We start from the raw sequence: 25,733 nt of genomic DNA, 5'->3' as shown, positions 1-25,733 counted from the left end.
TCGACTCAATTGGTCGTCGAATTGAAAGAGAATAATGTAAGAAAAAACACCCATGTTGCACAATTACTTTGTGTGTTTTCAGATGCCCAATAAAGGCTTCAGGCCTGAAGTCTTTTAAACATTTGAATGAGAAATTACCTCACTTAAAAACGTCAGAGGGCATGCTGGTCCTCACATTGTTTTTTTTACTATCAACAGCTCTCAAATGCGCGTATACCAAGTAAGGTAGTTTTTGTGCTAAAAGTTATGTTGAGTTATTACCAAGTGTTCAGTGCCTTTAAGTCTTATTCTCGTATACATTTATGTTCTTTCCATTGTACTCATTGAGTTACCAGACTTATACTGTGTTTGCCCCGGCAACCTCAATCAAAACAAATATCACTTTTACGTGAGTAAAACTTAAATAAAAACCTTAAAAGGGGATCAGATTGGACTGCAATGCACAACAACTGAATCAGATCAACAAAATTAGTTTATTACAAAATTAAAAAAATAGTGGACTAAAAAGCAAATTCAGTATAAACTAAAACATAGCAAGTCTGACCAATCTTGGGGTTTCGGTCCCTACTTAACTGCGTGGTTTTGTTCGGAAGAATAATTCTCCGGGGTTTTCCTCCTACATCTAAAACTGAAATTTCTTCATTGTCTTCAGTCTTCTCGTTGGTCTCTAATAAGAGCATTGAACATATGTATAAAAAATTTAACAAAAACTAGGTCAAACTAAACCATCATCCACAAGACAGAACATGAGTCGGTAGAGATCAAGAATGCCTTTGCAGTAGAGCTGCTGAGGCCATGAACGAAACAGCGACTTCGGCTACAGCTATGGCTAGATCACGTGCGATCGCATTTTCTTCAGCACTGGAAAGATGTTGCGCACCACGACATGTTTGTCTGTCGCCAATAACATTTTAGCGTCAGTCATCTTGTTTGGTTTTCACCCAAAACAGTATAGCGTTCGTCGTCTTGTTCTGCCGCCATTCCGCATCAGTGTAATAAACCGAACCAAATAGACTGGTTCCTCTCTTGCGCAATGGATACTAGCCTTCATTACTGTTGTTGGATACATGGAACATGTCCATGTCACCGGCATCTGCAGAAAGAAGCCGCATACCGTGACTTGTTTGTCTTTCACCCAAAACAGTATAGCGTTTGTCATCTTGTTCTGCCACCATTGCACATCAGTGTAACCAAATCAAACAGACTGGTTCCTTTCTGTGCAATGAATAATACCACTGATTCCTGGTATTGGATATCGGGGGAACATTTCCACGCTACCACGTGATCCGCATCTGCAGAAAGAAGTGGTATACAGTGTACCTAGATTTTGTTTTCCTTTCACCCCAAACAGTCTAGCGTCTGTCATCTTGTTCTGCAGACATTCCACATCAGTGTAACCGAACCTTGGTGAATAGACTGGTTCCTTGATTGTGCAATGGATACTAGCATTCAATACTGTTGTCGGATACGGGGAACATGTCCACCTCACCACGTTATCCGCATCTCAGAATTCAGTGCCATACTGGCGGCTTTCTTTACTTTGTTTTTAGCGCACTGGGTGACACGTTCATGCAGCTCGGCTGCGCTATAGCCTAGTAAGCTTCTTAAGTCACATACAAACTGGTAGACGAATCTCTTGCCATGAACCTTAGCTATCATATCACCATCGTAATAATACCTGTGAGAAATGGAAATGGAGGTGTTTGTTACATACGCAAAGAGTGGCCGTCAAAAAAAGGGCTTGGATTTTCATACCGAGTTCTTACACAGCATTTTACACTTGTGACCTTGAGCAAGACACTTAACTACATGCTTCTCTCCACCCAGGGGTAAATGGGTACCTGTGAGGGCAGAGATGGTTCTTATGGTTGTTTTAGCCGAGCAGCGCATTTGTTGCACAGGTTGCATACTCCCCACCTGAGATGGTTTAAGGAATGAATTAAGGCCCAGTGACCAGGGGTAATAATGTGAAGCAGACAGGGGGGCAGACCAGGGGTAAAGCAAGCATAGTGTGAAATCCAGTCGTTATTCCCAAGGGTTGCAGCGTAGTGTGAAAAGGGCTCACTTTTAATATACATATAGTAACTATTTCTGAGAAATGCTAGGTGCCGTTGGGCGCCACTTTATATTTACCTGAGTGCTCTGCTTAATTTCTCGTAATTCATTGATGGTTTGTTTTTGCGCTCTCCCCACCGTTGGGCTACGAGCTCCGGATGCTTCAGCTTGAACTCTCCTTGTGTGCCGACCCACGAGATGCAATCCAGCATTCTGGTATCTGTCAATAGTTCTAAGAGGAATTGCCACAACTGGATCTGCCCGTTATTACCTGAAACGTAAACAAATATTAGGTTTAAAGGAACGTTGAAGAATTGGTAAGAAGCAAAAATCGTGAAGATCACAGATTTACATAGAACTTACACGGTCTAATGATGATGATAGTAGAAAACATCCTTCGAAATATTTCTGTCTGAAATTTCATATTTGATGAGAAATAAATAATCAAATTTTCGCGTTTTAAGTTTTTCGCTCAGTAAGTGTTTTATTCGTTTTTGTTTTGGCATCGATGCACTGCAAAATTCATCATTGGCCGATCGATCTCAAACTTTTACAGGTTTGTCGGTTTATGTATATGGTGGATGACTACACTGCCAGCAACTTTTTAGCTAGCAAAACCAATTCTGTAATGTTCCTTTAACATTTTAAAGGAAATTTTGATCTGGATAAATACTCTAAATGCTATCTAATTAGTGAAGAAAGTCTGAAAATTTGAGCACTGCATGGCTTACCTGTTCTGTTCCCATGGCAGTTAAGTTTGTCATCTGATCCAAATCCTGTGATACGAAGGGGACGTTCCGGCGGCTTTCGAACCTCTTTTTGATCTGAAATGTTAACATTAAAATATCTTAAGATGTGCTTAAAGGTACATGTATGTGTTTGAACAAGTTTAAGGGATTCCACAAAAGTGGGCAAATATTAGTTAAAAGCAAAGTACACCTTTGTTTTTTGGAACTGTGCGTTTGATTGAATCCTATGTAGATGTACACAACAAAACAAAACTAACGTGTGACAGTTTCATTTCAAAAGGTTTGTTCATGGGTGCCAGTCAGAAGCCGTTCAACCTGTAACGTCCGTATAGCCAGGGATCACCCAAGCTTATGATTCAACCTGGGAAGCGGCATGCAGCCAAGGGGACGCAACTTTTAATTTTGTTCAAAATTCAAAAAATCATCTCAAGACATATCTGTTTGCGAACACAATAGCCTTCAAACTTTTGGTTGTCTTGTGTCATGTGTATTAGCAAAGTTCTTGTTTTTTTGCGCCAGGAGTGTCATTATTGACAGACACGGCCCACTAGAAACATTATTATTATTATTACTAATAATATTTTTTACTCACATTTTTTAAGAATTTCCAAGTGGGACCACATAAGCTCGACATTTGGTACCTTGGGCAACTGAGCGATGAAAAACCTCTTGGTTAATTGACACAATTCCTCTCCGTTAAGCTGCAGCTCCTTCGGCATTGTACACGTGTCCACGTTGAACTCTTTAGTGGCCCAATAGAACCAATGAATAGTCTGGTCCTTTGTCCAGTCTTTAGGAGCTGATGGTTGAAGTGTGAATAGCAATGAGGGTTAATAATAAGTCAGGGGGAAAGACTTTAAAGTAGCTTTAGGCCCAACCACAATTCCAGGGGTCACTGATCTCACTGCCCCTATTTTGTTTCCAGTCTTGAAGAAACAAATACACACATCTGAGAACTAACCCCCCCCCCCTTTGATAAAGTGGAATTGTCCAGTCTAGGATATCAAGGGCATTCAACTTGCTCCGGGCATTGCGGATGAGAAAAACAATGAAATACATAACATCAACCATACTTAGGAAAGAACTATAAATAAATAGTAAACTTGACGGTACAACTAGGTATAAATCTGTTATTGTGGGCTTGTTTTTCTGATAGCACTTGTGTGTCCGATCTGCACTCCTTCAACAGTCAAGAACCCTTGGCCTAATGTCTTCACTTAAGGATCCTGTCGAGTAATCAACGTAAACGCAAACGGCTCTGAAAAGAGCCAGTGTGGTCTTGACATTTCAAAAAGGAATTCTCTGCTCATCTATAGTCATGCCATAGACAATACCACTATGGTGGGGTGCCACAATAAAGAAGGTGGCATTAATCTTAACAACTGAAATATTTTGCAATCTATACTCAGTTATTTCGAGGCAGTGGACACTATTGGTAATTACTCAAAATAATTATTAGCATAAAACCTTACTTGGTAACGAGAAATGGGGAGCTGTTGATAAAACATTGTGAGAAACGGCTCCCTCTGAGGTAACGTAGTTTTCGAGAAAGTAGTAACTTTCCACGAATTTGATTTTGAGACCTAAAAATTTGATTTTGAGGTCTTGAAATCAAGTACCTGAAAGCACACAACTTGTGACAAGGTTTTTCTTCTTCCATTATTATCTTGCATCTTCGATGCCCCATTGAGCTCAAATATTCACAGGTTTGTTATTTTATGCATATGTTGAGATACACAAAGTGAGAAGACTGGTCTTTGACAATTTACCAATAGTGTCCAGTGTCTTTAAGAATGCCAACTCACCGAGGGGTATTCCTTGCTTCTCTTGTTCCTCCTTGTAGCTGTTACACACAACCCATTTACATCCCGTCCCATCTTCCACCTGTACTGGAGCTGGTGAAATCACAAAGAGAACATGAGAACTCATCAGTTAAAAGGTTGAAACAAATTCTTAAAAAACACACCATATACATAAAAATTAAAAAGTCTAAGCCAGACCTTAGTAGCACAAACAAGGCACTGGACCCTGTTGGTTATCATTTAGAATAAAAAACGCATAAAAACTGACTTGGTAACAAGCTGTTAATAGCATAAAACATCGTGAGAACGGGCTCCCTCTAAAGTAGCATAGTTTTTGAGAAAAAAGGTTATTTCTCACTCAAGTAATCAAAAACTTCAGGCCTCATATTTCTGTTGCAACTTTGACAACCAATTGAGTCAAAATTTTCACAGGTGTTTTATCTTAAACATAATGCTGGGGTCCGAGTGAGATTACTGGTCTTTGACAATTACCAAAGGTGTCTGGTGCTTTTAAAAGGTTTAAACAATTATATAAAACAAAACACCTTAGAAAAATTAAAAATTTTAAGCTGGACCAGCCAGCGCGCATACCACCGGGCAAAACCTTTGTGTTTTGGCAGCCAGCTAGAAAGTGTATGCAATCTTACCGTGACTACGTGTCTTTTTGCCCGGCGAAACATGACGTAAACAGTGTTTTTTCAACAGAGGGTGATGAATGTAAATTATAGGTCACATTGTCTATACTGTTCGAAACGTTGAGACCAAACCGACTCTTTTCAGAGCCACCACTCCTTTAAAAGAGATTTTACTCATGGTTGTACCCCAAGTTTACTGTTCATGTTTATAGTTCCCCTCAGTGGTAGACTTATACTTTACTAGTAGAAAAACTCATACCTGCTCGCTGCTCAATTGCAACTTCAACTGTGATGGGTTTTATGACATCGACAATGTTAATTCGAGGTTTGACTCCTGCACAGAAATTTAAAAACAATTTCAAAATTAAAGTTGCAAGTGTGACTTAATTGTGTCTGGTGCAGTGACTTGCTTCGATACACACAGAATGCTCTAGTGATTCTCGTAGACCTTTTGTCTTTGCCTCCCCCTTTACAGACCAGGAATTTCGTCTCTAAAAGGGCGAGGCCATTTTAATTTTGCAAAGGGCACTTACACTGGTAAATCAATGGGAAACTTTTGAAGGGGCACCTAGGTCAAGACCAGGGGGCCATGGAGGCCATGGTTGTCGTAGCCTACGTGTTATTCCAGGCCTGCCTCTGTAGTCTGCCTCAATCACTAAATAATTTCTCCCTCTTCCCACCTTTGATCTTGCTCTTTGTGTTTCCATATTCTTGTGGTCAAACCAGCCCCTTCCCTCCAACCCCCCTAGACTGGGCCCCTGTCTTTATCCACTAGGACATAGACATGTACCTGCTACTCAGATCCAGTGATTCCATTGGATACAACGATATTGGATAAATGTGCACAGTGACATGAGCTTTCCTAGATGCCCAAGCAAACAGTACAAGGCTGACACAATAGAATTTGACTGTGTATCTATGTCAAATGAATGTAGGTCAAAGGTGAATATACACGCTGGTTTGGAGGCAGGTCTCTGGCATTATTCACGAGCCTCGAAGTGTGACATCAGATGTTCAGGCTACAACCCCCCCCTCCCCCAGACTTTGTCTCCTTCGTCATTGTTCATACCTTGCTTTTTCCTGTCTGCTCTTGACTTCTTTTATTATTATATTATTATACCTTCAAGAAAACTCTGCTAGGGTCGAAACGTCCGTCCAGTAACTATTTGTTGTATGTATAATTTCACTAACAGTATTATCATTTAGCCTTCGAGAAAGACTCTACTAAGGTCGAAACGTCTGGCTAGTTGTATATGTATAACCTCACTTCATGTTCTTCAAACTCCAAACAAATCAATTAGGATAGTTCAGAGCTCAATTTCAAAAAGCCTTTAAGCACAAAATCTTGCTAAGTACAGAAATCTTGCTGAACAGTAATAGGTTTCTAGCCAAAATTGCATTAAGTTTACATTAACAATATTGTTTAATGTTTACCTTGTGCTGATATGACCTGTACACTGAACTGCAATACTCCCTTGGCGATGACTCCCTGCTCGATCAAACTCTTCTCTTCACTTAACTACAAAACAAAAGAATTATGAAGTCAGGTTCCCTGCTGTAAACCAAGATAACGGAGAGGAACGCCATGGCCTCTGCGTAAGCCTTTGGCCTGGCTTTGAGACGTCCGTAGCCGTCGGGGGTGTGATAATAAAAATAATAATAATAACAACAAATTCTTATATAGCGCATTTCACAATAACCGTATCAATGCGCTTTACATTAGTGCCCTGATGGTCGTAGGGCCAATAACATCCCTTTTTAATGTTTCTCAGCTCCCTGGGGAGTATACTGTGGCTGCTGTATGCGCCGTAGCACCTTGTAAACCATTATAAGGTGCTAAACATTGGGTCTCAAAATTCATCACTGTAATTATATATCTGCTCGCCAGAGAGTGCGCTCTTTGGCTTTGGGCTTTTGTCTATCGTGTATTTAGTTTGACTTGTTGAGTGTAAATAATGCTCTGAAATGAGGACAGAAAAGCCAGTTTACCGTACCTTCTTGTGTCAATAAACTGTGTTACTTGCAACCCCTGGTCAACGCTACAATGTTTAAAACTGAGGCGAGGATATTGAAATACTAAGAATGTTTACCAATGTACTGTTTTGTAAGTAGATCTCATGGTCTTTCAGGCTGCATTGTAACCGTTGCTCGAGGGCCTTCTTCAGGTTTATCAAAGGCTCCGCTATGTCCATCATGTGAGATACAACATTCTGCGAAGTTTTGGGCGATTCCCCACTGTAAAACAAAAACAAGAGAACAAATTAGACAACTTTAACTTCTGATTTAACCATCAGAACCTACAAACATGCTTACACCATCGAAATGTTTATAACATCTTATCATTTAGCGTTCTAGTGAAGACATCATTAACTCAAGTGAACTTAAGCCCGATTCATACTTCCTGCGAATGTTTCGAGCGAAGCAAAGTTTTTGGGTCACTAGAGTAATAACAGCGCGCACCAAAATTGCGCACCAATGTTTGCATTGCATTCGCAGGAAGTATGAACAGGGCTTAGGCTTTGCCAACAACAGGGCCCTACTTCATGGCTCTGCTGACCGCAAGCAAAGAATACGCGCTTACGGAAGCAGGAAATTCTGCGCTTACCCCAAGCAGATTTCCTGAGTTAGCAGGGATTTTTTGCAGTGATCCTTGCGCATAATTCGGCAGTCAGCAGAGCCATGAAATTTGGCCCAGATGAGACTACTGCGAATGCAAATCAAACATTTCCGTCACATGGCCAGTTTCGCAGCAAATCATTTGCAGGAGTTGAGCACAAATCAACTGATGCGAATTATTCGTTGCGAATTTGTGACGTCAAAATTGTTATCACATTCATATTCGCTGTCAAATTATGAAACAGGTTTAAGAATAGAATAGAAGAACCTTTCGAAGCATCCAAAAATTGTATGGATGCTGTCACTCATTTTCTAGTGCCATTATTTGTGACCAGCGCCCTGAACTGTTCAAAGTTTACCATATACCTTAATAAAGGTAGTGTTTTCCCCTCTTGTTTTATCTCCATAGCGGTAAGGATATGATCATCTTGCTGAGGCTGATCAGGTTGGTCTGGTACAACATGTAACAGCTCCTCTACAACATCTAATCCGCCGTCGTCCATGGCTGCAAACTCTCTCACTACAACAAATAATTGGATAAATCAATACAATACATAATTTCAATGGAATTTCAGGAAAGATGTTGCGTATCCTTTTTTCACAAATTTTTACCAAAATTCAAAAATATCTCATTGAGTAGATATTTTTTATAAGTTACTAAAATTTCATAACGAACTAGAAAGTGGTGGCAGGATACAGAGCTTCTTCTGCATGTTATCATGAATCCTTTACTAATACTACAAACACTTTAGGGGGGTGGGTGGGGCTACGAGGAATTTTTTTTAGCCTCACCACACAAAATATATATTGACAACCCGAAACCTGTGTTAACTTTTTGGTTTTGGGAATATTTTCGTAAAATCGTAACCTGCCACTACCTTTTATCACTTCACTTGTCCAGCAGAAAATCATAAATCCCATTTATTTATTTTTGGATAACTTTCCGTATGGCGCCACTCATTTTTACAAAAATGGATATTTCATTGAGGTAAATTAGATACTATATTTATTTCATATATAGAATGAAAAAGTGGTGGCGCCATACGGAAACTTTTCCACTCCTCCTCCCTACCCCCTCTCACTCTCGGTGCACTCTGTCCAGCATGTGGAGAAGTGGAGAATCAGTAGAGGTCAACTTTTTTAACAACCTAAATTAATGGAAATCCTGCATTCATAACTTGATATTCACATTTTAAAACTAATTAACACAACAACATGATAAGCAAGCACTCATACAGCAATGATGATCACACTTACCTGCTGTTCAAGAAGAGATTTCGGCAAATTTTTACTGAAACTACAGCAGCATTGAAGCGTTTATTTACTGACAAAACGGAAGAAAAACAAAGACTAGCTGCTGAAACCGGATATGCAAAAAAGTGTATTGTTTATTTTGTTTAAACATTAATATTTTATAAAATTTGAATCTTTTTCTTTTAATAATATAATATTTAACAACTGTCATATTAGTTTCACGCTTTTTTTATTGTAGGCTAGTACTTTAGTAAAAAAAAACAAAAGCTTTAAAATTATAGTTGTTGACTAAGCCTCCAAAATGCCGCCATCTTTGAGTTTGTAAGCAAAAGTTTTCTTGGCTCTTCCGATAAACGGGCAGTAAATACGTTGTTATTTGACATTTGCTCAAGAAATCATTTAAAAATATTGTATGGAGGCATCAAGATGAACTTAGAGCTACTAGGTAATTATTTATGTATTTTTTCGTCAGTGTATATGTGTAGAAAGTAAACGTTTTGTGTTTGTTTTTTTAGTGCGCTACTGGTCTAAGTACGGGCAATACACTAGTCTGTCAACAGAGGGCGCCATTCCACATTACCGGTCAACAGCTTAAAAAAGAAATTTATTTATCACTCCCATTTAAACCCTTGATTGCAAGCTAGCTGCAATCATGGAGGCTCCTAATTTATTCCTCCATGCTGCAATGTCCTATTATTTGTTGATAGCTGCAATAATAATTATATGTACATGCATATAAACTTAAACAAGTATTTTTACTGGGTGTCCTGCCACCATAAATTTATATATTTATTTTTATTTTTAACTCTGTTTCTAGAATCTAGTGTTAATAATAACGATATACGATAAGGCCGGGTTTATAATTATTTTTTAATTTAAGAAGAGAGTTTTTTGTCTTTGTAAATTGTAATGATGGATGTTGGAATAGTTTAATTTCCCTTTCTTTATAATTTTATACTGACTGAAGTCTAGAATTAAATATTTTTGACCACAATAAAAATGAAAATTGAAGCCCACATTTCATTGGACCTTGATTCCTTGAGTTGTCCGATGACGCGGCACGGACCGTTTTCTCTAGGGTCTGGCACACTAATCGGATAACTTTCCGTTTGGTGCCACCAGTGGCACCACTGTTTCACTAATTCTTACAAAAAGGGATAGCGCATTGAGGTAGATATTATTTTTTCAAAGTGGTGGCACCATACAGAAACCTTTCCCTTTAAGCCCTTGCCCAACGAAAGAGCAAAAAAAACAAAGGAACTCTTTTACTTGTCCTCACCAGCAAAAGCAATCTCATTTGATTGCGTAGATAGATTGGTCAGTCATAATTGAATGAATGAACAAGTGGCAGTCGACTAAGTACCATGTTTTTGAATGCAAACTTTAAAACAAATGTTGTTGTCAAATATTTGATTGCGGTTTCCCCCAAGATATAGATCTTTCATTAGGTGTAACTTTACCTCATAATTTTTAATTACTTGTATTATTACATTTTGGATAACCTTGTCCATGTTGATTGGAACATAGCATTGCATTGGAAACAGGTGCAAATTTAACATCTCTTATATCGTTGCCGTACCCGCTGCCAAAACATAGGATTCGAACTGCCTCTAGCTACCGGGCAACCTCGGTAGTCTAGTTGGTAAGACACTGCTCTAGAATTGCAAGGGTCGTGGGTTCGAATCCCACCCAAATAACATGCCTGTGATATTTTTTTCACAGGACTCGGGAAAGTACTGAGTATACAGTGTATACGTTCATTTGTATGGGTAAAAAAAAAAAATAATAATAATATTCTTTATCCCCGATGCAAATTTAACATCTCTTAGGTCAACTTGTACCCTAATCCAAGTTATTTCATACACAAAAATCAACTCGTATCCGAGTTAACTCAGTCGTTGCCATTTATTAATATCTAGTATTTTTATTTTTACCTGTTTACTTTCAGAGTCTTTTGGCCAGAACTTTCCAGAGGTAAGTTGAGATAAATACTGATAAGTAAGGTCGAAAAAATGCGCGGTTTTGAATGATAGATAGACTATACCAGCCTGCAATATGGCACCATACATGTCATGCACGTGGTGAATATATCGTCACAATAGGCCTTCACATGGTGCGTTCGATTAACTTACCCATGTCGACCCCTGGTGCCTGTGGCTGTATGCTTTGTGTTAAAAAGGGCAAGGGCACCAAGGCATTTTCCCCTTGGTAAAGGGCACCCTATGAGGAAATTGTACATTTCTACTGAAGCATTTCAAGGGCACCAAGGCAATGACCAGGGGCACGGAGGCAATCGTCCTCGTTGACTCCGTGAAGTATCAGGCCTGACCTTGTTTATAAGTTCTGTGGTAAGCATTATTTTGTTTGTATTTAGGAAAGTGATGGCACCCTTGACTGTATCAGCATGGCGTTAACATGCGCATTTAACAAGAGAGGTACGTTACTAGCTGTAGGCTGCAACGACGGCCGTGTGGTTATCTGGGACTTCTTGACCAGAGGCATTGCTAAGATCATCAGCGCACACGTTCATCCAGTCTGCTCCGTCAGGTTGGTCAACCATTCTTATATCAGTAGGATTTGAAACTTTGCATGGTGGAAATAAGATATATAGAAAAGTTTGCGGTAACACCATGTAATGGCTATATCTCTAATGAGTTGGGGTGGTTCTGAAAAGAACTGTTAGTTTCAACTCCATGTTTCAAACAGTATGCTCTGATCGCTTTCTCCAGAAGACGGAGCATACTGATCGAAACGTCAAGTTGAAACCAACGGTTCTTTTCAGAACCACCCCAACTCATTAGAGATAGTCTTTACATGGTGTTACCGCAAACCTTTCTATATATAGTGTACTCCGTGCGATCTCCAGAAGACGATCAGAGCATACTGATCGAAACGTCAAGTTGAAACCAACGGTTCTTTTCAGAACCACCCCAACTCATTAGAGATAGTCTTTACATGGTGTTACCGCAAACCTTTCTATATATAGTGTACTCCGTGCGATCTCCAGAAGACGATCAGAGCATACTGATCGAAACGTCAAGTTGAAACTAACGGTTCTTTTCAGAACCACCCCAACTCATTAGAGATAGTCTTTACATGGTGTTACCGCAAACCTTTCTATATATAGTGTACTCCGTGCGATCTCCAGAAGACGATCAGAGCATACTGATCGAAACGTCAAGTTGAAACCAACGGTTCTTTTCAGAACCACCCCAACTCATTAGAGATAGTCTTTACATGGTGTTACCGCAAACCTTTCTATATATAGTGTACTCCGTGCGATCTCCAGAAGACGATCAGAGCATACTGATCGAAACGTCAAGTTGAAACCAACGGTTCTTTTCAGAACCACCCCAACTCATTAGAGATAGTCATTACATGGTGTTACCGCAAACCTCTCTATATCATTCTTATATCAGTTAACCTCAGTCCATACATATATGTTGCCGCAGGGCTCGCCCTTAAAGGCAGTGGACACTATTGGTAATTACTTGAAATAATTAATATCATAAAAACCCTACTTGTTAGCGAGTAATGGGAAGCTGTTGATAGTAAAATACATTGTGAGAAATAGCTCCCTCTGGAGCCTAAGGACACAAGTGTCACGGCTGGGGATTCGAACCCACACTCTGCTGATCAGAAACACCAGAGTTTGAATTCGGTGCTCTTAACTGCTTGGCCACGGCGCTTCCACAAAGCAGAGAATAGTATCACTTAGCAGAAACAGGTTACCAGCCAAAATTACTTTCAGTTTGCATTATTGTGGCTGATACCCCACTCAATTTTTTGCTTAGCAAAGAATTTTTTCAAGCTGGTCATTTCTGCTTAACAGCTTTATGAAATTTGGCCTCGGTCTGTCTCTAGTATGTGCCTTAACATGAAATTTAAATAGTTGTGTTATTATTCAATTATTTTCTAGTTGGAGTCGGGATGGACGTAAACTCCTCAGCGCTTCTACGGACAACATGATATCGATTTGGGACGTCTTGACAGGTGATTGTGATCAGAGATATCGATTCCCGTCGCCCGTCCTCAAAGTTCAGTTCCACCCTAGGAAACAGTAAGTAATCTTGGACAATATCATTTGCTCTGCTTACTGCCGATTCTGCGCTTACAATCAGTGTTGTAGCCATGTTGTGCAGTTTTTGGGCGAGCCTTTCTAGACAGGCCTGGGGCCAACTTCATAGAGCTGCTTAAGCACCAAAATAGCTCGCTTATTATTGGCATGTCACTGGCAAAAATGTCATGCCATATACATTGCTTGTGACTGGTATTTAGCTGTTGTTTACTTTCTAAAGCATAAAAATTGAGTGGAGTCTTGGCCAGTAATCTGATTTTACTAAGCAAGAATTGTTTTGCTTAAGCAAAATTTTGTGCTTAAACAGCTCTATGAAATTGGGCCCTGATACTTCATGGAGGCAATGAAGGCGAGTGCATCCATGCCCCCTGGTCAATGCTTTCGTGCCTTCGTGCCCTTGAAATACTCCAGTAGAAATTTACAATTTCCCCTTTACCAGGAGAAAATGCCTTGGTGCCCTTGCCCTTTCAGAAATGAAGCATACAGGCCTGCCAGGTCTCACAATTTTCGCCCGTCACTTTGAGCAAAATACATTGTGCCGCCCAGCACAGATTTGAGAATATTGTTCACTTAACATTAATCTGAGACACAGCTTATGATAAGGAGTATCATCAAATGTCACAGAAAAAGAACACAGTCAAAAGGCCATTCAACTGATTGCATTGCCCCATAACATGAACAGTTTGGAAACCTTACCCCAGCGTTTTACCATTTAGTATAATTTATGCTTTTATTTTTTTGAAGTGCAAAGATTCTTGTCTGCCCGATGAAGCATGCTCCGATCGTTCTCAACATTGATGGGAGCTATTCCGTTATCCCTACAGATGATGATGTAAGTATAAATAGTCAACCCTCCTACTGTCTAACCATTCAATATTGAAATTGATTGTCTCCAGCCGGCGTGTAACCTTTGACCTACATTAATTTCACATAGAGATGCACAGTCAAATGTCACTGCACGTTTATCCAATGATATCATTGTATCCAATGGAATCACTGGATCTGAGTGGCAGGTGCCTGTCTTTATCCTTACGGTTAAAGACAGGGGCCCAGTCTACCCTCAAGTTATTTTTGTGCTCAGTTGAGCCACCCCGCAGAACCCTTGCAGTTGAATGGTTTTTGAATGGTTTGTCAACTCACTGGCAAATGATATACAGAGAACATGTAGGAGGAACAATGAAGATGAAATATCGAACTACATGTAGGGTGTCATGACCAAGAGCATTGAATTCTAGTTCTAATAATAATAATAATAATAACATAAAATTTATAGAGCGCGCAGTATCTGGAACAGATCCATTCAAAGGCGCCGGAAGCTAGTCAGCTGACAAATTAAACTGATGAGACTTGAGGTTGTGTTTGAAAGTAGAAAGATCAGGTGTGTCCCTCAGCTCGTCTGGCAAGGAATTCCAGAGACGCGGTGCGCAGCTGGAAAAGGCACGGTCTCCGTAACTTGCCAGACGAGTTTTGGGAACATAGAGTATGTGTGGTGATGATGATGATCTAAGGCCTGGTCTGATGTTACGTTGTTGTAAAAGATGTGTAATGTAGCAAGGTGCTAACCCATGGAGGGCCTTGAATGTGAGAAGCAAGATTTTGAATTGTATTCTATGTTTAACAGGAAGCCAGTGGAGATTATATAAAAGGGGTGTTATGTGATCGGAAGATTTGGTTCTGGTGAGTTAAGCGGGCAGAAGCGTTTTGGACTTTTTGAAGACGGTTTAGTGATTGCTGAGGTAGTCCTGTAAGTAGACTGTTGCAGAAGTCCAGTCTTGATGAGATGAATGGTGGTTTAGGTCATCAAAGTGTTCAAATCCCTGTCATGACACTTGTCTCCTTGAGAAAGATGCTACATAATTGCCCCATTCTCTTCACCCAGGGGTATAAATGGGTACGATAGATGCCTGGGTACCTGCGAGGGAAGAGGTTGATATTTTGTATGAAAAAGCCACTGGAGAGTGCCACAGCAGTTCCAGAGAAAGAAAGCTGAGAAAGATTAAAGGGATGGTATTGACTCAAAGCGCATTGAGACGGTTATTTTGAAATGCCCTAAATAGTAACTACTTATTGTTATCATTATTATTATTATTAACTAGTGTATTAATTTGTTTTTCTTCAGTTTGATCTGAATATAGTGGCATCGTTCGACAGACGTGGGCGTTATATCTATTCAGGAAACGCCAAAGGCAAGGTGAGTTGTCAAATAATAAATTTTAAAAAGCCAGACAGACAAAAACAAACAAACAAGCAGACAGACATGCAAACAAAAGGACATACCAAGATAAGACATAACGGCTACTCTGACACAAGATACATAAATAAAGATCACTGAAAATACAAAAATTCATAATTAGCAAAAAGATGGCAGAACAGTTTAAAGGTAGTGGACACTATTGGTAATCACTCAAAATAATTATCATCATAAAACCTTTCTTGATTACGAGTAATGGGGAGAGGTTGATAGTATATAACATTGTGAGAAACAGCTCCCTCTGAAGTGACGTAGTTTTCGAGAAAGAAGTAATTTTCCATGAATTTTATTTCGAGACCTCAAGTTTAGAATTTGACGTCTCGAAATCAAGCATCAGACCGCACACAACTTCGTGTGACAGGGGTGTTTTTTTTTTCACTATTATTTCGCAAATGCGACGACCGATTGAGCTAAAATTTTCACAGTTTTGTTATTTTATGCATATGTTGAGATACACCAACTGTGAAGACTAGTCTTTGACAATTACCAATAGTGTTCACTGTCTTTAAGCAGACAGGATACAAAATAAATATCTAAGAAGGATTGAGAAATGGATGTGAATGAATTACGTAGGAGTGCTGGAGGGGAAGCTAAGATTCATATTAGGAGATAAGGTCACGTTTTAAAGAAGACTTAAAAAGACTCACGGACCGCTGTGATCTTTTGTGTTCATCATTGACAATTACCAAACAGGTCCAGCCGCCGATTTGACCAAACTCTTCCTAACTTAGGATTAATCTTATAGACTTGGGACAAGTTCAGTTCTGTATCCGAAGCCATTAGGACGTACTGAACCCGTCCTAAAGCCTGGTTCATTCTTCCTGCGAATGTGATGCGAATGTTGTCGTCACAAATTCGCAATGAATAATTCGCAGCAGTTCAACTCTGCTCAACTCACTTGCGAATATCACTGTAAAAGGAATGTTGTGGCGTCAAATTGATGTCAAATTCGCTTCGCATTCGCAAGAAGTATAAACCGGGCCTTAGTTACAGGATGAGTTACTCGTCCTAACTCGAGATAAGATTGATCCTAGTGTTTAAAGACTTAGTACAAGTTCAGATCCGTATCGGAAGGCATTAGGATGTATTGAACCCATCCTAAGTTAGGACAGGTTACTCGTCCTAACTAGAGATAGGATTAATCCTAGCGTTTCTTGAATTCCGCTGCAGTGCCTTTAAAGACATTTTTCCACCTGTTTCGCTACAGGTTCTTGTAGTATCAACAGATAATTTCAAACTAGTCGCCTCGTTTAAAGTGACGACAGGAGCCAGTAATACGACGGCTATCAAATCCATCGAGTTTGCAAGGAGGGGCAAGTAAGTATAGAGTAGGATCCTGCTAATTTATGAAATACACTTGATGTAATCATTGAATTCCTTGCTTCTGTAGGCACAGATTTTTAGCTTACGGTAAGCAGAGCCATAAAATTGGGCCCTGGGCCAAATTTCATAAAGCCTGTAAACACAAAAAGTTGCTGAGCATGAAATTTCATCCTTGATAAAAACAGGATTACCAATCAAATTTCCATTTGTTGCACATTGCTTGTTACCGGTATTCAGCTGTTGCTAAAATCACATGGAAATTTGGTTGGTAATCCTGTTTTTATTAAGGAAGAAATTTCATGGTAAGCCAATTTTTGTGCTTAAAGGCAGTGGACACTATTGGTAATTACTCAAAATAATTAATAGCATAAAACCTTTCTTGGTGACGAGTAATGTGGAGAGGTTGATGGTATAAAACATTGTGAGAAATAGCTCCCTCTGAAGTGCCATAGTTTTCGAGAAAGAAGTAATTTTCCACGAATTTGATTTCGAGACCTCAGATTTAGAACTTGAGGTCTCGAAATCAACCATCTCAATGCACACAACTTCGTGAGACAAGGGTGTTTTTTCCTTTCATTATTATCTCGCAACTTAGATGACCGATTGAGCTCAAATTTTCACAGGTTTGTTATTTTATGCATATGTTGAGATGCACCAATTGTGAAGGCTAGTCTTTGACAGTTACCAATAGTGTCCACTGCCTTTAATACAGGTTTTATGAAATTGGGCCCTGGTTACTGTTAGTGCAATCTTGGTTATGAACCCCAACCCCCATTAGGGTCCCTCTACACACCCTGCCAAATACAACAGAATGCAACATGGAAGTGTCGTGGCCGAGCGATTAAAAGCACCGAATTCAAACTCTGGTGTTTCTGATCAGCAGAGTGTGGGTTTGAATCCCCAGCCATGACACTTGTGTCCTAAAGCAAGACACTTAACCATTGCTTCGTTCTCCGGATGGGACGTAAAGCCGTTGGTCCCATGTGTTGTGTAACGCATGTAAAAGAACCAAGTGCACTTTTCGAAAAGAGAAGGGGGTTGGCCCCGGTGTTCCTGGCTGTGGCTGCTGTATGCGTCGTAGCACCTTGTAAACCCTTATAAGGTGCTAACTTATAGGGTCTCAAAATTCATCACTGCAATTACCTGTCTTTCTGAAAGTTTGTATATACTCAGCGTCTTGAGTACCTTGTTTGGTAGATACGTGCGCTATATAAGACTTCGATATTATCATTATTATTATTCTTGTTGAAATGAGAACCATGCCAAATGCAACACAATGCAACAAGGGATTTTGCTGCACTGTGCAGGCATGTTGTTTGTGTTACGACTGATCAAGGGCGTTTGCCCTGCTGTACGCAACAGTATGCCACATAAAGTGTAGTGATGACTAGGCTAATATGTGGGATCATGAACTCTGCCAAATGAAAACAAAGTTGGCTGCCAAATACAACAAAATGCAACACCAATATGAAGTCACTTGGCTGCTGAATGCAACAAATTCAGTCAAAGAATGACATCTGAGTTGACTGCCTAAAGGCCGGTTTATAGTCGGTCGCGCGATGGAAATCTTGACGCGCATTCATAAAAAGACACGGTTTTTAGGCCTCAGTCTTAGGATCGCGCGCAAGATTTTCACCGCACGACCATCGCGCGACCGACTATAAACCGGCCTTTACGCAACAGATTACAACTACCGTACTGTTACTGCCACTGCCACTGTGGAATCATTACTGCTTTATGGATGTGAGTCCTGGACACTAGCCAGTCGTCTAGAGAAGAGACTGGACGGCTGCTATACGAGAATGCTTCGCTGTGTTAAACGGATTCATTGGGAGAGGCATGTCACAAACCTGGAACTCTACGGTGGACTACCAAGAGTTAATAGCACCAAGATTAGGGCAAGAAGGCTGAGACTAGCAGGTCACTGTCTAAGACATGCTGAGCTGGCAGTGAGCAAGCTTGTGCTTTGGGCCCCTACTCAAGGTCACTGTTCCCGAGGCAGACCGCAAACCACCTATGCGGACACCTTGTGCCGGGACTCTGGACTGCGTCGGGAAGAGCTGCGTACAGCAATGGAGGACCAACGTGTTTGGAGGGCCATCATCCGATGCTCCGCATCGACTGAATGAATGAATGACTGTTTCCGTTTGGTGCATATCGTTGCATAGCATAGTATGGGCTAAATTAAAGTTGTACAAACAGTCACAGCTTTGGTATTTAGTTTTCTAGTGAACACTGCGGATCGTATCATTGGTGTTCATGAAAGCGGAGAGGTCCTTGCGTGTGGGAAATGCTTGTGGGAACGTCTACTCCGCAGTAATAGAATATAAAGCAAGACAAGTTCTCAAAAGGACACACTCTACCCAACAAGTAGATATACACATGGTGTTGCCGCAAACCACTACAGCTTCTGTATTCTTTATATTTCCAGCTGTTTCTTAGTGAATACTGCGGATCGTATCATCCGTGTTTATGAGAGCGGAGAGGTTCTTGCGTGCGGGAAAGACGGTGAACCGGAGCCCATCCAGAAACTTCAAGATCTCGTTAACAGAACTCCTTGGAAGAAATGCTGCTTCTCGGGAGATGGAGAATACATTGTTGCTGGTAAGAGAAGAATAATTTTACTGTGTTTGCGTCGGCGGCTGTTACTAAAGCCCCCATCACAACAAACTCGTTCTCAAAAAAATGTAGCTGATCGGACTTAAAGGCAGTGGACACTGTTGGTTATTTCTCAAAATAATTATCATCATAAAACCTTTCTTGATTACGTGTAATGGGGAGAGGTTGATATGTAGTATAAAACATTGTGAGAAACAGCTCCCTCTGAAGTGACTTAGTTTTTTGAGAAAGAAGTAATTTTCCACGAATCTGATTTCGAGACCTCAAGTTTAGAACTTGAGGTCTCGAAATCAACCATCTAAACGCACACAACGTCGTTATTTTTCTTTCATTATTATCTCGCAACTTCGATGACCGATTGAGCTCAAATTTTCACAGGTTTGTTATTTTATGCATACATGTATGTTGAGATACACCAAGTGAGAAGGCTAGTCTTTGACAATTACCAATAGTGTCCACTGTCTTTAAGTCCCCATCACACAAAACTCATTCTCAAAAAAATGTAGCCGAACGGGCTTAAACTGAGTGCAAAGGGAGTGGACATTGTTGCTGGTTAGAGAAGAATAATTTCTAGTGTCTGCGTCTGTGGCTGTTACTTAAGCCCCCAGTACACGAAACTATGCTGTGAAAAAAATGTAGTCGAATAGGCTTCAACTGTTTGAAACAGAGTGGGTGTAGTAGCAACTTTTTACAGTCTGTTTACGAACTCATTGACGGGCTCAGACGGGTTTGATCGGAAAAACGTGCTACAGAACTTTGAGCCTGCTAAAAAATCTTGGGCGACCCTCCCGTCCTGCAATCAGACTGAGTGGCAATGGACTTTAAATGAGAAAGGATATACTACAAACAGAATTGCCATATTTGGATTGTACTAGGGCAAACTATAGGCATTTTCCGCCTAATGGTTTAAGTTCTAGCCAGACCAAACCCAGTTGGTACAGTGCCAATTTGTTAACTCTGAGGTCATTGGCTGGAATCCTATTTCACCCAGCCAGTTTCCATTGTAGATAGTTGCAAAATTTTCCTCTAAATCTGGCATTTCATTTTAGGGTCTGCTCGGCAGCATGCCCTGTACATCTGGGAGAAGAAATACGGAAACTTAGTCAAGATCCTACATGGAACGAGAGGAGAGCTCCTATTGGACGTTGTGTGGCATCCAGTTCGACCAATCATAGCCTCTGTCTCAAGCGGAGTCGTTTCTGTTTGGGCTCAAAACCAAGTGGTACGTACACAATTTAAGAATAATAATGATAATTGTTTTTTTTTATATCGCACTTTTAACACCCAAGGGGCTTCTCAAAGCGCTTCCAACATCATTACCCCTGGTTACTGGGCCATTTAATTCATTCCTTAAACCATCTCAGCTCCCTGGGGCGTAGACAGCCTGTGCTAAAAATATGTGCCACTCAGCTAAATCAATCACAAGAACCATCCCTGCTCTCACAGGTACCCATTTACCTGGGTGGAGAGAAGCAATTATAGTTAAGTGTCTTGCTCAGGGACACAGGTTTTACGACCGGGATTCAAACCCACACTCTGCTGAAGAGAAACACCAGAGCTTGAGTTCTGTGCAATGATGAGAACAAAAAACTTTGCTTTGCAGTTGTGTTTATGAATGTTTTTAAAAATTATTCAGGAGTTTTTTTCTGCAAAAACGAAAAAATAATACATGTACAGTTTCGTGTAATTGGCAACTTTTCTATTAAAGTTGAGCAGAAAGTTTAACAAAGAAATTGTTAGTTGAAGTTGAGAATTTTGTTTTTTTTGGCGTCTGAGTGTTGCCTCTGAAAAGATTTTTTTTTTGGGGTCTTGACGTTTCTAACGGCCCATTCTACCCATTTTCTGAAAACGTAAAGATTCAAATACCTCTTCTTTCACGTTCGTTTGCAGGAGAATTGGAGCGCCTACGCCCCAGACTTCAAGGAGCTGGATGAGAACGTTGAGTACGAAGAACGGGAGAGTGAATTTGATATAGAAGATGAGGATAAATCTGTCGTTGATCCCGTTGGTAAGTTATCGATTTTCTCTTCAAGGGATAAAGTAGCATTGGTTTATGACGAAGTAGCTTATTAAAAAAATGTTAACCGTTTTAGAAATGGATTTCACCGTTTTGTTTTTATCGATGATTTCTTTTTAAAATCTTTTTGTGGTGTTTAGATGTAGCAGTAGAAGATGAAGAGGTAGACGTTCTTGCCGTTGAACCGATCGCAGCTTTCCTAAGCAGGTACATACTTTTCTTTGCTTAGCAAGTTTTTTTTGTACTTTTACAGGCTTCATGAATTTGTTTTTTTTCAAACACTCAAACCCAATCTTTTTTTAGAGCTGCTTGAGAAACAAATCTTGATTGAAAACCAGCCACAAACTGTACACAAGACATGGTAGTTTGGCTGGTAACATTCTCAAGAAAAGGAAGGTCCCAACTCTGAAGAAGTGGCGTGCTGTGGCCGAGCGATCTAGTTCACCAAACCCAAGCTCTAGTGTTGTCAGCAACAGAGTGTGGGTATGAATCTCATTCATGACATTTGTGCCCTTGAGCAAGGTACTTAACCAAAATTGCTTCGTCAAAATTTGGGACTGTATTGTTGCTGCTCTACCAGCCAGGCTCCTAGTATAATAAAGATGGCTTTTCCATCGGGTTCCCAATGATTCCCATAAACCCTGTATAATATAATTGACTTTTCCATTGGGTTCCCGATGGTTCCTATAGACCCTGTATAGTATGACTGACTTTTCCATTGGGTTCCCCGTTTTTCCTATAGACCCTGTGTCATAGACCGACTTTTCCTAGTAGATGATACCCATGCCAACATCCTTACGGAGACCACAAACATATGACTAGATAGTGTCGGACCTTCGTTGCGTTGTGATTGGTCAATACGCAATGGGGCGGAGCTTAATGGATCGGTCTGTTGGTAGGGAGCCGGCTTGTTTATTTCGGAGGGCGTTGGTTTGAGGCCCACTGTAGTCAATTTTTCTTTGATCAACCCCCAAATCATTTTTCTTTTATACTGTCATGATCATACTGTAATGCAACCCTATAAAGTAAAGAGAAATATGTATAAGTCTGTTTATTGTTTTCGTTTTGGCAGTGATGAAGAAGCAGAGGATGAAAAAGCTCTACTGTATCTTCCCATCTCACCAGAGGTCGATGAACCTGAGGAGCCTACGTGGGCACCAACATCAGACCCAGTAAGATCGTACTACCTTTATATCAGTAGGATTTGAAACTTTGCATGGTGGAAGTAAGAGAGGTTTTCGGTAACCCCATGTGAATATATCTTTTTGAGTAGTGTTGGTTCTGAAAAGAACCGGTGGTTAACAACTCAGCATTTCATTCAGTTTGCTCTAAGTCTTAAGTGTCAAGTAATAAAGTCTGTAAGATCGATCAAGGACAAGAGTTGGATTTGAAACTTTGCATGGTGGAAGTAGAACTAGGAGAGGTTTGGGGTAACACCATGTGAATAATTCTTTTGAGTAGTGTTGGTTCTGAAAGGAACTGGAAATTAATGACTCAAGGACTCATACTGATCAAAACCATTTTTGTTTACCTGAAACTTTAGACGGATGAACCTCCGCAGGCAGAAACCCAGAAGAGAGTAGCCCCCAAAGAATCTTCCCTCCTTTCCCCCAAGAAGAAGAAAGTAAAAGTTGTTGATATAGAGCTCCATGGAGACACCCCAGACGGTAAGAGGATCTTGATATCCACCTTGGTATTCCAACATTCGGGGATGAGATTTCTTCTTTTTTAACCGGAAATCCGTTTTCTGGAACCCCCCTCGACGTTTCCAAACCTTGGGCTTTGGCTTCCATAATCAATCTTTCAGTTAGTGTGTATTCTGAGAGGTACTTCATGAATACCCCATTCACACAGCTCTATGACCTTACAAAGACCATGCCGATCACCCCGATTTCAAAAACTTATCATGACGGGACACAATCGATTTGTCAAATTAAAGACTCCACACTAATGTGCTGCTTCTATGTCAAAAGTCTTGCAGACTCGCTGCCTCTACGATCACACACAGACTAATGCCGATCAAGCAGTTATTCCTACTTTGAATGGTTGCTAATTGGGCTGCGTTTTTAATTGCGACTACAGAGATCTCACTACGATACATGACATCTCGTGATTCCAACATTCTCTCAAAACCCATCTCTTCAGATTAGCCTGTAAAGATATCCTTTGAATGTCACACAGATAAAGTGTACTTTACAAATGCTGTGTTATTATTACTATTATTATTATTATTATTATTATTATTATTATTATTATTACCACGGTGCTTGTACGATAATGGCGTTCCCACTACTACTTTCCCGCTTATTGTTGGGAATATTGAGTTTGGGCCTGCCAATATGTTTCTTGTAACTCCTTTGTTCTTTAAGAGTTGTTTATCTTTATCTTTGTAGAACTCCATCCCCTCCTGTCCAACAAGAGCGACGGTAAGACAAAACGAAGAGGTCCGCCTCCCGGAAAGCAAAAAGGAACGAGCGACGGCAGACGAGGAAAATCAAAACACAGGAGAATTCACGACGATTGAAGTAAGAAAAAACTCCTACAACACTTTGACATCTCTCGGTAAAAATGGCCTTTCCATTGGGTTCCCTAAGATCCCAAAGACCCTGTATAATAAAGATGGCTTTTCCATCGGGTTCCCAATGATTCCCATAAACCCTGTATAATATAATTGACTTTTCCATTGGGTTCCCGATGGTTCCTATAGACCCTGTATAGTATGACTGACTTTTCCATTGGGTTCCCCGTTTTTCCTATAGACCCTGTGTCATAGACTGACTGTTCCACTTGATGTTCCTGATGCTTCCCATAGACCCTGTATGACTGAAGTTTCCATTCTTCCCATAGACATTGTATAATATGACTGAAGTTTCCATTGGGTTCCTTCATAAACATTCAACAGTACATGTGTATACCATAATGCTGATATTACTTACAGAGAAATAGAGACTAGTTTTGAGTTAAAGGCAGTGGACACTATTGGTAATTACTCAAAATAATTATAACCATAAAACCTTACTTGGTAATGAGTAATGGGGGAGAGGTTGATAGTATAAAACATTGTGAGAAATGGCTCCCTCTGAAGTAAGGTAGTTTTTGAGAGAGAAGTAATTTTCAACGAATTTTATTTCGGACCTCAGATTTAGAATTTGAAAATCAAGCATCTTAAAACTATGGGTATTTATGAATTTTTTATTAAGTACTAAGCAACAATCCATGTAGTGGTGCGGTGCATGTACTGTACTTTCCCCTGAAAAATAATCCCTTCTTTAACTGTTAAAATTAATATGTTGTACATAGTGTGTAAATATTTAAGTAAATTAAGCATACATTGAAAAGATGTTTCAGCGCAGTGAAGATTTTGTAGCATTCAACCACTTGCATTTAATGCTTGTATGGTAAAACAAAATGTATCTGCTGTTTGGCCTTATCGAAGTTCCCCCGACGAAAAAAAAGTGTTTAGTGTCAAATTTTATAAAGCCTGTAAGCACAAAGACTTGCACAGAACTGCAATGCTTAGCAGTAATATTCCTGGACATAATTCCATTAAGTTTACACTTTTTCTACTGGTGCCCACTCATTTTGTGCTTATCAAAGAAATTAGCTAAGAAGCATTTTCTTAGCTGAGCTGAAAGACTTTTTAAAAGATGGTGAAATATTGTAGCACGAATATTCATCAAATATGTGAACACAGTTCGTTCAATATTTTGTTTTGTAAAAGTTGTGAAACTAAGTTTACAACAAATCTGACGGAAGTTTAAATTGACTGTTAGCTTGTGTTATTTTATCGTCACCATGGAAACCAATCCTGGAATTTGAAGATGTGAATGATGACAATATATTATAATTCAAGAGAAAATGAATGTGAAACTTGAAACAATTCTTACAAAAGAATATGAACTTTATTTACAAATATACAACAACAAAAGAATTGAATTGAAGTTTTGATTAAAAAAAATCAAATTCTGCATACGGACACATTACTTCTGTTCATTTAAAGTTTTTTTTTGCAAGTTAAGATAATATCAAAATATGCTTTAGCACATGATTGGAATTGTAATAAATAAAACATTACAAGGTGTTTATGTTGGTTCACAACACTCTCCATCAATAGTGGTTCATTCCCCAAATGTTAGCTTTAAAAACACAAGAGGACCAGTCAAAAATACTGTTGAAGTGGTCCGACTGGCTAGTTCGTTGGATTAGTCAAGAACAATTTGAATCTACACAAAGATTGCCAAAGGGTGACTTTGTACCTTTAATTTAAAAACTTATCTTGTAAAAGTACCACCAAAACTCTTCATGTATCACAAGTAAAAAAATTACCACTAGGT

General features: G+C 39.8%; 2 protein-coding genes across 2 annotated transcripts; one reads left to right on the top strand and one right to left on the bottom strand.

The window, feature by feature from the left end:
* Positions 1-67: 67 nt before the first annotated feature.
* Positions 68-9,199, bottom strand: LOC117301831 (GA-binding protein alpha chain-like). The gene is made up of 10 exons (XM_033785827.1): positions 9,115-9,199; positions 8,224-8,377; positions 7,332-7,476; positions 6,676-6,760; positions 5,501-5,575; positions 4,610-4,699; positions 3,397-3,603; positions 2,787-2,879; positions 2,134-2,326; positions 68-1,678 (listed from the first exon to the last, which is right to left on the bottom strand). Exons 2-10 carry the CDS (start codon positions 8,358-8,360, stop codon positions 1,486-1,488), a joined length of 1,218 nt encoding a protein of 405 aa, XP_033641718.1. The 5' UTR covers positions 8,361-8,377; positions 9,115-9,199; the 3' UTR covers positions 68-1,485.
* A 225-nt stretch (positions 9,200-9,424) lies between these two features.
* Positions 9,425-24,431, top strand: LOC117301418 (retinoblastoma-binding protein 5-like). Its single transcript, XM_033785394.1, has 14 exons — positions 9,425-9,556; positions 11,060-11,085; positions 11,486-11,658; positions 13,031-13,171; positions 13,934-14,021; positions 15,309-15,380; positions 16,648-16,757; positions 19,195-19,367; positions 20,432-20,604; positions 21,273-21,390; positions 21,540-21,606; positions 22,472-22,571; positions 22,943-23,066; positions 23,793-24,431. The coding sequence occupies exons 1-14, from the start codon at positions 9,538-9,540 to the stop codon at positions 23,921-23,923; spliced, it is 1,515 nt and encodes a 504-aa protein (XP_033641285.1). The 5' UTR covers positions 9,425-9,537; the 3' UTR covers positions 23,924-24,431.
* Positions 24,432-25,733: the final 1,302 nt, after the last annotated feature.

Source organism: Asterias rubens, chromosome 17 (assembly GCF_902459465.1).
Source record: "Asterias rubens chromosome 17, eAstRub1.3, whole genome shotgun sequence".
NCBI classification, from domain to species: Eukaryota; Metazoa; Echinodermata; class Asteroidea; order Forcipulatida; family Asteriidae; genus Asterias; species Asterias rubens.
Note: the sequence above shows the minus strand (reverse complement) of the source record. Positions and strands in the feature narration are given on the sequence as shown.